The following is a 12,677-nucleotide window of genomic DNA, read 5'->3' as shown; positions in this document are numbered from 1 at the left end:
AGTCCAAAACACAAATTATAAACTCATCTGACGCCTCATCAGCGCTGCCCTGTTAAAGTCTGTGGCTTCACAAAAACTCCATTTCAACCCAAATTCATCTGTCTGTCTTCAAAACACTCATCAAGTTCATCAGTATTGTCTTAAAATAATTTCAGGATTTATTACAATGATTTCCCATTATTTGTAAGTCTGCACATACGTCTTCCCCGACGGCTTTTCTTTTTAAGAAACACACTCCTCTACTGGAGACTCTATTGATGGGACAGACTTTTCAGATTTTAATTATCATAATATTAAATTTCCTCCTTAAAAACACAAGATGAAAGCAATTAAAATTTAACAGCAAACTATCCTTTCACATTCACAACAGAAACAGGACAGCGTGCAAATGAAGTCACTAAAATCGTAGAAACATACTTTTTTTATGCATGCAAAAGTGAGCACTGCAGTCCAAACAGCGAGTTGGAGCCACAGACAGTTTATTAAATAGGTTGAAATCCTGTTTCATATACGATCTGTGGCTGAAATGAGTTGTTTCCATGCACTCCCTTCCCTTTCACTGCAGCAACCCTGCAGGAGCGCAGGACAAGAAGCCCACTGCTCTGAAAATACACACTCTGGAGTTCAGAGACTGCCTGTCTCACTGCTGCCAAACTCCATTAACATTCTGCTCTATTTAACCGTTATAAATATCTACAACTTCTACAAAATTATTAATAATTTCTTCCGACTCAAGAAGAGACACTCATTCCCTTGGCAAACACTTCGGCACTAATTTGAACTTTGATAAACGTTAAACTGACAAACAAAAACCAAAAAAGTCATTCTGGTCAAAGTTAGACTGGAGTGGAAAGAGGACACAGCAGTATTTCAGCTTTACATGTTTCCTTGTTCTCTGATGACATATCATGGTCATTTTTATGATTTATTACAGTAAATATATTACAGATTTCTCCTTTAAAGCATGTATGAATTTACTGTGTGCTTCATATATTCTAACAGGATATTTATCCTGATTTTTATAGGCGCAGCCAGGCAACTTGAGGTTGGGATGTGATTATTGCGTGTGCTTGCTGTGCGGTACACTTTTTCGTCAATACATATTTTTGTTGGAAAACTCACATAGCAGCGTTTCCTAAACATCTACGTCAAACACTCTGTGACCAGGAAGCTGGAACCATTAGAACCATGTGGAGACACAGATGCACACAATGTGCAATGACTGCTGACATAAGAATAAACAGGTAACAACACATTAGCAACAATTATCAACTTTAAAAGAGACTTTGATTACGAGCCACAAATTTTCATTTGTTTATGTTCAAGGGACAAAGACCTCAAGCGGTCGTATCAATTATGATATAAGCAAAGAAGAAGTCAGGTGACGTCATCATAGAGCAACTAAGTCTGCACATGGAGGAGGTGAGGTATATATTTCCTGTAATATTTTGTGATTGTGGCTTGGGTTTAAATAAGTTTGTTAGTTATGTCAGCTGAGTTAACGTATGTGGGTTTGGAACAATGGCCGTTTGTTTTTCGGGATAAGGGGCCAACTTTTAAGCATTAATATTAAACAACCATTCCATCCTGTTATTGTCAGTGTACCAGAATAACATAGTTTTTGAGTAATTTGGATAAAATAAAAAAATACACAAGGGTAGCTCATGTGCATGTAACCAACTAGCACATTCCTGGTACCTGCTTCAGGCAAAAACTACACTTAAAATGTCGTAAAATGCGCACATCTGTCGTCCTACCTGCTAAATATATCTGATCATGACATGTCAAGTGCGCTAAATGACAGAGCATCATTTAAGCAACTACTCAGTGTGATCTGTGAGGTTCCTGGACATTTCTGTGTTGTCTTTATCCAACATCACTGGTGCTTCTTTGTTTCAAGTGTTCCTGTGCAGAGCTGGAGATATCAGCTACATAAAGCAGTGAATCAGAGCCAACAGCTTGAGGGTTGAACACACACACACACACACACACACACACACACACACACACACACACACACACACACACACACACACACACACACTATTCTGACCTATTTTCAAATGCCACAACAAAAACTAGGGGAGCACAAGAAGCGAGGAGGAGATAAAAGACTCTGGAGATAAAGGGAATTAAAAGAAATGTGCCGTTTTAATCACAGGCTCACTCCAGTCCTGCTGTCAGCTGCAGGATCGGGTGTTCCGTCTGCGTTCTGGTCTCTGTGTGGATCCATTACTACCACGCCGGTGATGGTAATCCAGCTCTGACAGACCTTTCATACTGAATGTGGCTTTTTGGATGTGAACACTGAGACCGAGGGCAGAATAACAGATTAACAACCCTAATTTGTCCTGAGGTTTTAATGGCCAAAATTATACGCAATCCTCCCCCTTCTTCTATCAATCTAAGTGTCTCTGCGGTCGGTTTGAATTCACATTTATAGGCAGCCATGTGCTTTCAATTTCTCCTGCGGACTAATAAAGGCCATTTGAGAAAGGGGCATTATGATTGGGCGATTTTTCTTTTTTCTTTTATGAAAACCTCAGGACTGCAGAGCGCGGATGTTTGACAGTTACAAACGCGGCGCTGGCAGGTTCATGTTTCTTCCAAGCAGCCGGCAGGAGGATTGATTCTTTAAACTGACGCAAATGTGCAGAGAGCACAAACACACACACACATAACCTGGATTCAATAATCCAGACTGCTCTATTAAGATGAGAGGACCAACAAACGCTGCCACTGTCAGAAAAACTTAATGTAAAACTACGGTGGCAAAGAAAGGTCAACAAACTTTAATCTGCTCCATCAGAATGTGGAAACTTTTCAGACAGGACTCTGACTGTTATGTCTCTGCTCTTTATTGAAAATCAGTTGTTTCCGCTCTTTATAGTTTGAGAGTCTGAACTGTAAATACCGCCGCCCGCTGATGGAAATCAGATAAATCTGAACTCTGGCCTGAAAAAGCCTCAGTGTAAGTTTATAGTGGTTCTTGCCAGTTCTCCCTGTTTCTGAATTTTAAACACAGACGTCCTCAAAGAAAATTCATCACAGTGAACATCATGTCATCGTGTTCTGTAATGTTCTCAAAACCCTTTTTTTCTTTGGATCAGTTTTACGTGGAGACTAGGGCTGCAGCTAATGAGCCATTCTCCATTACTTGATTATGAGTTGTTTGTTTTAAAATGTTAGAAAATGGTGAAAAATGTCAATCAGTGTTTTCTAAAGTCCAAGATGACGTCCTCAAATATTCAGTTCACTGTGAGAAAGGAGTAAAGAAACTAAAAAATATTTACATTTAAGAAGCTGAAATCAGAAAAATGCCTTTTTTTCTTAAAAAAAATACTCAAACTCAATCAAAATAGTTGTCAATTAATTCGTTGTAATCAAAAAGGATGGGAAAAGGATAAAGACAGGAAGTAAAATCAAGACATATGAGGGAGGACCAGGACTACAAAATAAAACAGGAAATGACCCTAAGACTGTGACATAGATGAAGCAAGTGTGTACTCAATAGCCCCTGATGAGTGTTATGTTCCATCATCAGTACCAGTGTTGCTACCTAAAGTTAGCAATCTTGGTTGGACAACTCTGCACATCAGTGGCCATTTAATGGAAGAAATTAGAAATGAGAAGATGAAGAAAGATGAAAAGCCACCTCAGATGAAACAGATCACTTTATCGAGGGACAGATAAAGTGACCTGCTTTATCTGCAAACAGGTGAATTCAATGCTCAAAGTCCAGTCACAAATTGTACGACAAGTTTGTGGGTTTTCCTGTGTGTGTTTGCTCCTTTGAGAGGCCCCGACCCAAACAAATGCTATGTCCAGGTTCCAACTCAGTTTTGTAAACTAGTCACAGTTGAGAAGCGCTAGTTTGTGAGCTAGTACGCCGTTTTCAGATGCTAACTGCAGTCTTATCACAGGGTATCTGTGTGGAATTGGTGCAGACTTTGAAAGGAATCTCTTATCAGTGGCAGTACTGCCATGCAACAGGAAAATAGACATCACACAAAGCTCACAAAGCTTCCTTTATAAATGAGGCTCCAGCAGCAGGTTTTAAGCCCCTGTAGGTGTCAAACTGCAGTGAAATATAAAGACACCAGTGGCTGAATCAAAAATGGGGAAAACGCGAACAAACATGCAACAACCCTGCAGTGTTCTGATCTGTGGTAAATGGTGTGGAACATGTAAAAACACAGGACGGATTTTTGCAGCTCTGCAACATCTCGACTGTAATTCAAACATCAGCCCGTTTTTTTCAGCGTCCCTACATACAAAGCCGGTGTTTAGGTTGCCTCCTAGTCTGCGTCTGTACTGTATGTCTGCATATAGCATGACTCATCCCTTCATCCCTCAGTGGGAGAGTCAGAGGAAAACTTCAAAGGAAAAGCTGCCTGCACACTATAATGTAGCCTCCAACCAATCAGCCAAGAGTTCAGCTTTCTGCCTCCGCTCGCACATATTCAGGGGGAATCTCTCTCGATTCTCAGAGTACTAAGGCTTTTATAACAGATCAAGTGATCAAGTTTAGTGAATAAATCATGGAACAAATCAATCATAAAACCTGCAATTAAATGATTATTACAATGTCACACCTGTCCAAGTTGAGTCTATTCAAGCATTAAAAAATGGCACAGTGGTTTAAATGAACAGCAGGTTTCCACATGTGGGAGTAAATCATTTTCTTCCACACACAGCCCTCAACAGTGCAGCCGTCTTTAGTGTAGATTTTAAATTAATTCTGTTACATCTCAGCACTGCAGAAGGAAACATGGATTGCATGGATTTCAGCTTTAAAGGCACACATACTGTACATCCTCAGGCACAAGCAACAACTAAAATTATGCATCTGACCTATTTTTGACGTGTCAGAACATTATGATTCAAAGGTCATATTATGTGTCTGCAAGTCAAGGCCTACATTTATTCTCTGCAGGTTTTTAAGGGTGGGTCCTCACCAGTTCTGTTTAGTCTGGCTGTACTGAGCGTTTACAGCCTTGCTGTGGTTCTTCTGGGTTGGTGTGAACTCTGAACTGACTTGAACTCTGGTCCGGACCAAACAATTGCTCTCTGGTCTGCCTCGAAGGGGCCGTCTCAGACTGCTGTCAAGTGAACTCATTTCTGGTGTGAACACCATTTGAGTCGATCACAGAAGCATACAGGTATGTGTCATTTCACTGGTTAAAGAAAGGTTTTCTCCTCCTGTTTTGGTGAACTAGCAGCGTGTTTGCTCCCAGAATCTGGCAGGCAGGAGACAAACCTGGACTCTGGATGAAGTGAGACATGCTTGCATCATTACACTGTTTAATACCAGCTGTCTTGCGAGATGTTCTTATTTACGGTCGTCTAAAATCTGCTGATAATGAGCTTCAGATAAACACCAGCATGAACAGAACCTGATGCTGCTCCATGATGAACAGTATCCAGGTAAAACTGGGCTATTTGTTGTCTTTTTTGTTCTCATTCTACATTTGTGAACACAATCTGAACCAGGATGAAAATCTAAACAATGACTCATCCTCACACTGGTTTGATTCAGGAACTGGACCTTTCGATGTGAACGCACCGTAACTTTATTTAGACACTATTACACACACTAACAGGACTGGGATGATGCAGTTATCTCCCAATCTGATTCTGTCATAATACATGAGTCACATTTCCAAAAAAAAAGCACATCACATGTCAGTCAGTGTGTCTAAGTTTTATTTCAGCAGCATCATTTACAGAATAACAAATAAGATGATAGATAAGATTTTAGTCCAAAATGAAAAGAGCCTCTTAAAACTGCACTAGTCCACAAAACTCTGCTGGAGTTTCACATGAAAACAGAGTTGCAGAATCTCCCAAACAATGGAAGTGAATGATGACCAGTCTTCAAATGAAAAAAAAAAAACAACAACCCATAAAATGCCTCCATGCTGCTCCTCTGGTGTAATCCAAGTCTCCTAAAGCCCTTACATGTTGTTCACTTGCATGCACACACCATCACACCACACACACACTTCAGATGGTGTGCACACACACGTGAATGTCGCTCCAAGCTAAGGATCTGTAGTAAAGATTCATGAAAAAACATGGTGTAAATGACGTCTTTAAAGTCATCTTGGCATGTCTGGGCTTTGGGAGACTTGGATGACACTGGAGGAGCAGAATGTTCTGTCTGTTTTCCTGTGAAACTCCAGCAGTGTTTTCTGAGTTTTAACTTTTGGGTGAACTATCCCTTTAACATATGGAATTGAATTAAATAACATGTTGACTCTGTACCAAATGAAGATGGGTTTTGTTTTATGTCTGTAGAATCTGATGTGTAGGACAGGACATCTCTGCCTCACCACATTCAGTCATCTAAAAGATTTCTTTGTTTTTTAACACATTTTGCCTAACAAATATTTCACCTTCTGCGACTTGAAAATTGCATAAATCCAAATTATGATTTTGATCTGACACTGCTCAGTGTGGAGGGTTGAATCCAGAGTAGCAGACTAAGTTGACAATTTGAAGTCAGCAGCTTTCAGTTTGTTTCCACAGGTCAGGAGGAATATAAGTCTGAGCATACGACATTTTAATTTATGTTAAACATGAGAAGCAAAATGGATCTGTTCATAAAGATAATATTCCAGCGATCATAATGCTAGTTTTCATTAGTGTGTTAATGGTAATTCCCAGTATGTGTTAGCATTTAGCTAACAGACAGATAGCTTTTAGTTTACATATAAAATATATATAAAGAATTTTGAGAAAACCATAAAACAAAGAATCACGATACTTCAGAGAATCGATTTTTCCAGCCTCTGAGATATAACACCGACTTTCCACACTTTTTATTGAGTGTCTGCAGTAAATCTGCTGTAAATCTCACACACTGGATCGTTAAGTGATGTAAAATGAGGTGTGATGCAAAAGCCTTTAAAATATTTCCTCTTGATTCTATAAATTTCCACCTGTTTAAAAAGTCAGACTGTCCTTCAGGTGAAGACGGACAGTCTGCAGCCGCCTGTGTCTCTGAATCAATCCGACTTTGTGGGTTTGATCTCATATTTCATATCGTTTGACCTTTTTACCAATACAAGCCAAACTCTCCACATTAATTCACCATTACAACAATGAGCACCACCCCCCTCTATATAAGTCTGTCCTTCACTAAGAGGGGAACGGGGTAATTGCAGCAAGCACCTCCAGAGTTATATCAGACCCATAATGCACCTGGCAGAGCTCCCAGAATCCATTACTCTGGCACAGAACCAGAGGAACACTACGCCTCTCATCTTCTCTGTTCAGAACCGAGCAGACATTTAGCTGTGTGGCTTTCCACGCACACAATGCTCCATTCCAACTTCTAAAAATATGTCTGTGTATGTGGCTTTCTCTCATTTATTCATACGGCTCCTGTTTTATGATGGATTCTGTCTTTGTCTGAGAACTTGAGACCATACAGGCAGAAATATGGAAACTTTTGAAATAGCTGTTTAGTAGTCAAAAGGAAAATGGTGTTTTACATTTCAGATTAGTTTTATTGAAGTTTGTCTCCACAGTAAAACAACAAAACTGCAGAAAAATGCTCTTTTTTCTTGTCTTTTAAGGTTAAAGGCTGTTAGGAAACAACTAAATGGTCCAGTTACAGCAGTAATATAGAGCAATCAGATGAAGAGCAGGGAAAATCTTTCCAACGGACTCCTTTTCTGTAGGTACATTGTGACTTTTTTATGAGCGGAGCTTAGCTGGAGGTTAAACAGTTCCCTAAACACTGTTGCAAGTTTTGTTGACTCATTTCTTAACAAAAGATGAAGAAAATACAAGTTATTCTAAATCTGTACAGTCACTCACTCTCCAGGACAACCAGTGTTACTGGAAAAAGTTCACATTAACCAATGAGAGCAGACTGACTGACCTGTACACACCCACTCAGCCTCAGTGGAGGAAGGATCTTTATGAAATTGCAGGTTAGGGAACTGAAATGTTGCCAGATGCAAAAAACAGCAGTATCACACTGCAACTTTAAAATGATTGTATTTTAACAAAACTGATCATAACCTGTGAGGAGGTCAGGACGCTACACCGAATGGTAAAACTTTGTCATGAGCACCGTATGACAGGAAGGCTCCATCATCAAAACGAGACGGGAACAGTTTATCACTTTACACAGAATCAATCACAGCTCATCACACAGCCATTCTGACCGTCAAAATAAAAGCCCCAGATTGTGTCATTGCTCTACCTGCTGCTCGATCAGTGTGATGATGATGTGATTGGCTGCTCACACACAAGGCTTCGTTGTGGGTTTATGCAGACCTTTTTAGGAATTATTGCTTGTATATTGTACAGACACACACCTCTACGAGAAATCTAACTGAGGCACGCGGGTTAAGGGAGCAGGGAATAATTTCAAGTTGTTATAATCAACAAAAGAGCAGAAAATTGAATGAGATTTATTCAAAACATTACAGTACTTCAACTGTGACAGGTTGACCCTTTTCCTCTCCTTTGTTACTTGTAACCCACTGAATCCTGACGTCCTCCAGCTGTCAAAAAACTCTGAACATCCAACAATGCCAGAAGCACAATCACATAAACAACAGTCAGCAGTTTCCACTGATCTAAATCAGTTGACAGAAAAAGTAGTGCAATTAGACCAGAGATGCGTTGGATTAAAAAAAAACTTTCCATCCTGCACATTTCTCAGGTGCACCACACCTCTAAAGTTGCTATTGTTGGAAAACTGCATCTGAAATTGATAACCATGATCGAGAGCAGCTTCTCACCACAACAGATCCACGCTGACACTTCAGATATTACACTAAATATTAAGGGACATCAGTGAAATCATTACAGGAAACATTAAAGGATGCTGTGATGCAGAAACCCTTAAAGCAGAGCTCTACATCTGTAAAACACAACAACAAAAGAAATGGAAAATTTGTCTCCAAAATGGGTTTAAATTTCGTGACTATTTCACAAACTTCTATTTCAATTTACAGCAGACCTCTAAATGTGCTCTGTGCAGCTGTATGATGTGAGGAATCAGATGGCAGATACTTGATGTGTGTACAAACAGTATTACAGCATGAATAAGAGACAGAATGACAGGGACTGTGGAGAGGAAACTCTTTGACTCAGGCACAGTTTCAGTTGCCACATCATCGTCCCAAACACACCTACATAGTCATTACCACAGAGCAGAGACAAGCCTGGACACCTCTTCTCTTTTTTTTTCCAGCAGCACTTGCTCACACTTTATATTTATCCAGATCTTCTCATCCTCACCACAACCGCAGCATCAAACTCCTCAGCTTCATCACACAGTCTCAGTATCATGTGAGTCTCCAGGTGAGAACACACTCAGCTTGTATCAGAGGACGTGTTCTTACCTGTTCAAACTCTCTGAGGCTGTGCATCTGTACCGGTGGGCCTTTGTCTGTCTCATCACACGAGAAATCTGCACAGATAGACAAAAGAACAGACGTTTAAAAGAAAATAGGTGAAATAATGAAGAAAGTCAAAGTGGTTACAGAGATCATCTTTCTCAACAGTCCCTTTCCACTGCAGGAACTTGAATGAACGTTTAGAACATTGTGAGGTTTTATTAGCTTCTTCCTTGTGGTTCTACTGTGTTTTCAAAACTAGGATATTTCAGTTGTGTCATTAAAAAGCAGTAGTGAGACTGTTTAATTCATTTGTAAGTGCTGTTTGGTGGATGAGCGATTGTGTGACAGATAACTGTGGAAAAACATCAATATAGAGTTTCTACGAACAAGAGATAGAAGTTTACACACCAGCCAAAAACTCAGGTCCTCGACATGCTCTCACTGCCAACTCATCAAATACAGCAGCTTGGTCAGCAGTCTTATGTTAACTATCAGGGCTAAACAATAAGGATCGTTTGCTGGTTTCAGCTTCTAAAATGTGGAGATGTCCTGCTTTTTATTATTATTATTATTATTATTATTATTATTATTATAGTTATTATTATTATTATTATTATTATTATTATTATATTAAACTGAGTATCTTTGGGGTTCAGACAGACAAAACAAGACATTTTAAGACCTTAGCGTGAATTTGAAAAACCTGGGAAGGACATTTGTCACAATTTTCTGACATTTTTTTAGACACCATTCTTAAATTAAACAAGACAATTAACTTCAGTGTTTGTTGCTACACAGGGGCAAGTAAAAATTGACTTCTGGCAAGTAGATCTCTGATAACATTGAACTATGATGATGTACAGTAGGTAGCTCTGCTCTAGTGTCAGTTTTGCTTGTGCAGGACTTCGCTGTCGAGTCAGGAATAATAAATATAAAACATCTAGGTAGACTTTCAAAATAAAGGTGCAAAACAACTACTTGGGTTTGGTAAGCACGTTACTTAGTACTTAGCATGTAACTTAATTTTGCACTAAGTTATGTAAGTCATCTTAAAAAGAAGTCACTGTTGATTTTTGGTTTCACACAGGACACATGTTTTCTGGGTTAAAGTCCTTTTTTGACCCATCCATCTACCTGATGTCTATTCTACATCACCTGAGTTCAACAGCACATTAAAACATAACACTAGAGCAGTAGGTCTAGTTTGAAGTGTAGGAGCGTTTACCAACCTGCAGTATTTGACATGTCGGGAGTGAGAACAGACTTCCTGGGGTTAACAGAGGCTGGTCTATGTTGCTTTACTTTTGCTCATTGTCACATCCTTTATAATTGTTCAGAATCCTCTTTCATCTCGTTGGCTGTGTGTATATCAGCATTTCTGCCTGAGAAATCTTAATTTGGTTTTGAGCTGCTGCTTTCATCTGAATGTTTCCTGTCTACAAATACTAATGACAGCCTGGACACCTTCGTTTGTCCAAAAGGTAAAGGTGTCCTGCATTATTCTGTTTCTTAAATGACTGATCATACTCGTCAATACAGACATGCCTGTAGGTCTGGTCTCAGAACTGGGTGCACAATAAGGTCAAAGAAGAAATGAATTAAAGCAGAAAAAATTAGGATGAAGGTGATAGTGGCAATAACAATGGCTGCACGTACATTTTGTTAATTTCTTGCAGAAGAAAAAGATTCCTACACTTTCAAGGCTGCTGTTACTGTATCTGACCTCTGACCTTGGAAGAACCTGATGCAACAGACTCAACACAGGTCACTAGATTCAGTAACATATTCTGTTCTTAATTCTTGACCTTAAAAACAGCAGCTGATGAACTAATCTCCTCTCAGCTTTTGACCAGATCACATGGTCTTCATCAGGAGACTGAAGCGGCAGAGTTGATTTAGAAATATAGTTAAAGAAGCTTCCATTGTTCTGAGGATTTCAAGGACTTTTTATACATTCTGACTAATGAACAGGGTTTGTCAGGTCTTTCTAAACGTTCTTTGCAGATGAAGACCATGTGACGTGGTTAAAAGATCAAGAAAAAGCAAATAAGTGAATCTTGAATAGAGATTGCTTTGCAGTATTTCCAGAAAAGCGCACACAGAACTCGTTTGTCTGGTAGCTTTTAATGCAAATAAATGCAATTCATCTGTAAACCGCACTGTTTAAAAATCCTCATAAATCCCGACTACCTCCATTAAAAATGTTCCACTGTTACTGAGAATCATCAGTCTAAAGAAGAGAGCTGAAATCTAAACACCTCGGGGCTTTCTGAGCAGCATCTCTGAGACGTCCCGATCAACCCTCGCCTCATTATAACCCTATTAAACCTGGATATATGGGCCGCGTCCACACACACACACACGCACACACGCACACACACACACACACACACACACACACACACAGAACCAACATGGTATATTCCCATCCAGCTGAAACACTTCCAGAGGTCTTAAGACGTCTCAAAGCCAAACTTATCCTCTCTAAAAGGCCAGGAGCGTTCCCAGAAAACTCCACACAGGAGGGATTTGTACAATAGTTTGCGTTTTATTCCTTTAAAAGCTGGGCCAGTTGGTTTGCAGCAGAACCGAGGTGGGGGTGGTCGAGTGCCAGATCCCGAGGGGTGTAATCAAGACGGCTTTGGCAGAGCACGGATTTCTGACGGTTCCTTAAAATTGCGGCACATTAAATATTATTAAAAAGCTGCTCTGTGACATAAAGGTAGAAGGTATTCTGGATGGAGGCCTGGATGTTAACTGCTGCACCGCCTGGAGCAGCCAGGGCGCAAAATATTACACAACACTGATAGGAATGACGCATGGGCACAACCCTGCAAAGACTAACACATGCACAAATGTGTTGTGTTACTGTACTTCTGAGGACCTTCACTGACATGATGTGCTCCTTTTGTCCAAACCCATGAAGTCTAACCTGAAGAATTTAACATTTTAGGAAACATGTTTATTTGCTTTTTTTCCATGACTGGAAAGAAACATTTTAGGAAATATGCATGCCTTATGTCCAATACATGTACATTAAGTAAGAAATATATTCACTTGTCTTTCTGTGCAGGTTCAATCTATTAAATTCAACATTGACAAAACAAACCAGTTTTCACCACGAATAATCATAACTTATGCAGTGCATTTTTTGTCTCTCTTTTTTATATCAAAGTCCAATTTATTGGTCAGTTTGCTCTCAATTTACCACAAAAGAAAGTTGCCTTGAGGCGTTTTTGTGTCATCTCTTTTTAAAAATGACAAATCGTCGCGACCCAATTCCTTCTCACTAAAACTTGGGAACAGTTCATT

At 39.6% G+C, this 12,677-nt stretch overlaps 1 protein-coding gene across 4 annotated transcripts in view; it reads right to left on the bottom strand.

Moving 5' to 3' along the window:
- The window catches only part of pde4dip (phosphodiesterase 4D interacting protein), a 125,459-nt gene that overhangs the window by 94,552 nt on the left and 18,230 nt on the right, over positions 1-12,677 (bottom strand). For all 4 annotated transcript variants that reach the window (XM_084723814.1, XM_084723816.1, XM_084723813.1 and 1 more), the window contains exon 3: positions 9,369-9,436. In XM_084723814.1, the coding sequence (XP_084579940.1) occupies positions 9,369-9,436 (68 nt within the window). The remainder of the gene's footprint in view (positions 1-9,368; positions 9,437-12,677) is intronic.

Source organism: Lutjanus erythropterus, chromosome 7, assembly GCF_056507025.1.
Source record: "Lutjanus erythropterus isolate fLutEry1 chromosome 7, fLutEry1.hap2, whole genome shotgun sequence".
In the NCBI taxonomy this organism is placed as follows: domain Eukaryota; kingdom Metazoa; phylum Chordata; class Actinopteri; order Lutjaniformes; family Lutjanidae; genus Lutjanus; species Lutjanus erythropterus.
Note: the sequence above shows the minus strand (reverse complement) of the source record. Positions and strands in the feature narration are given on the sequence as shown.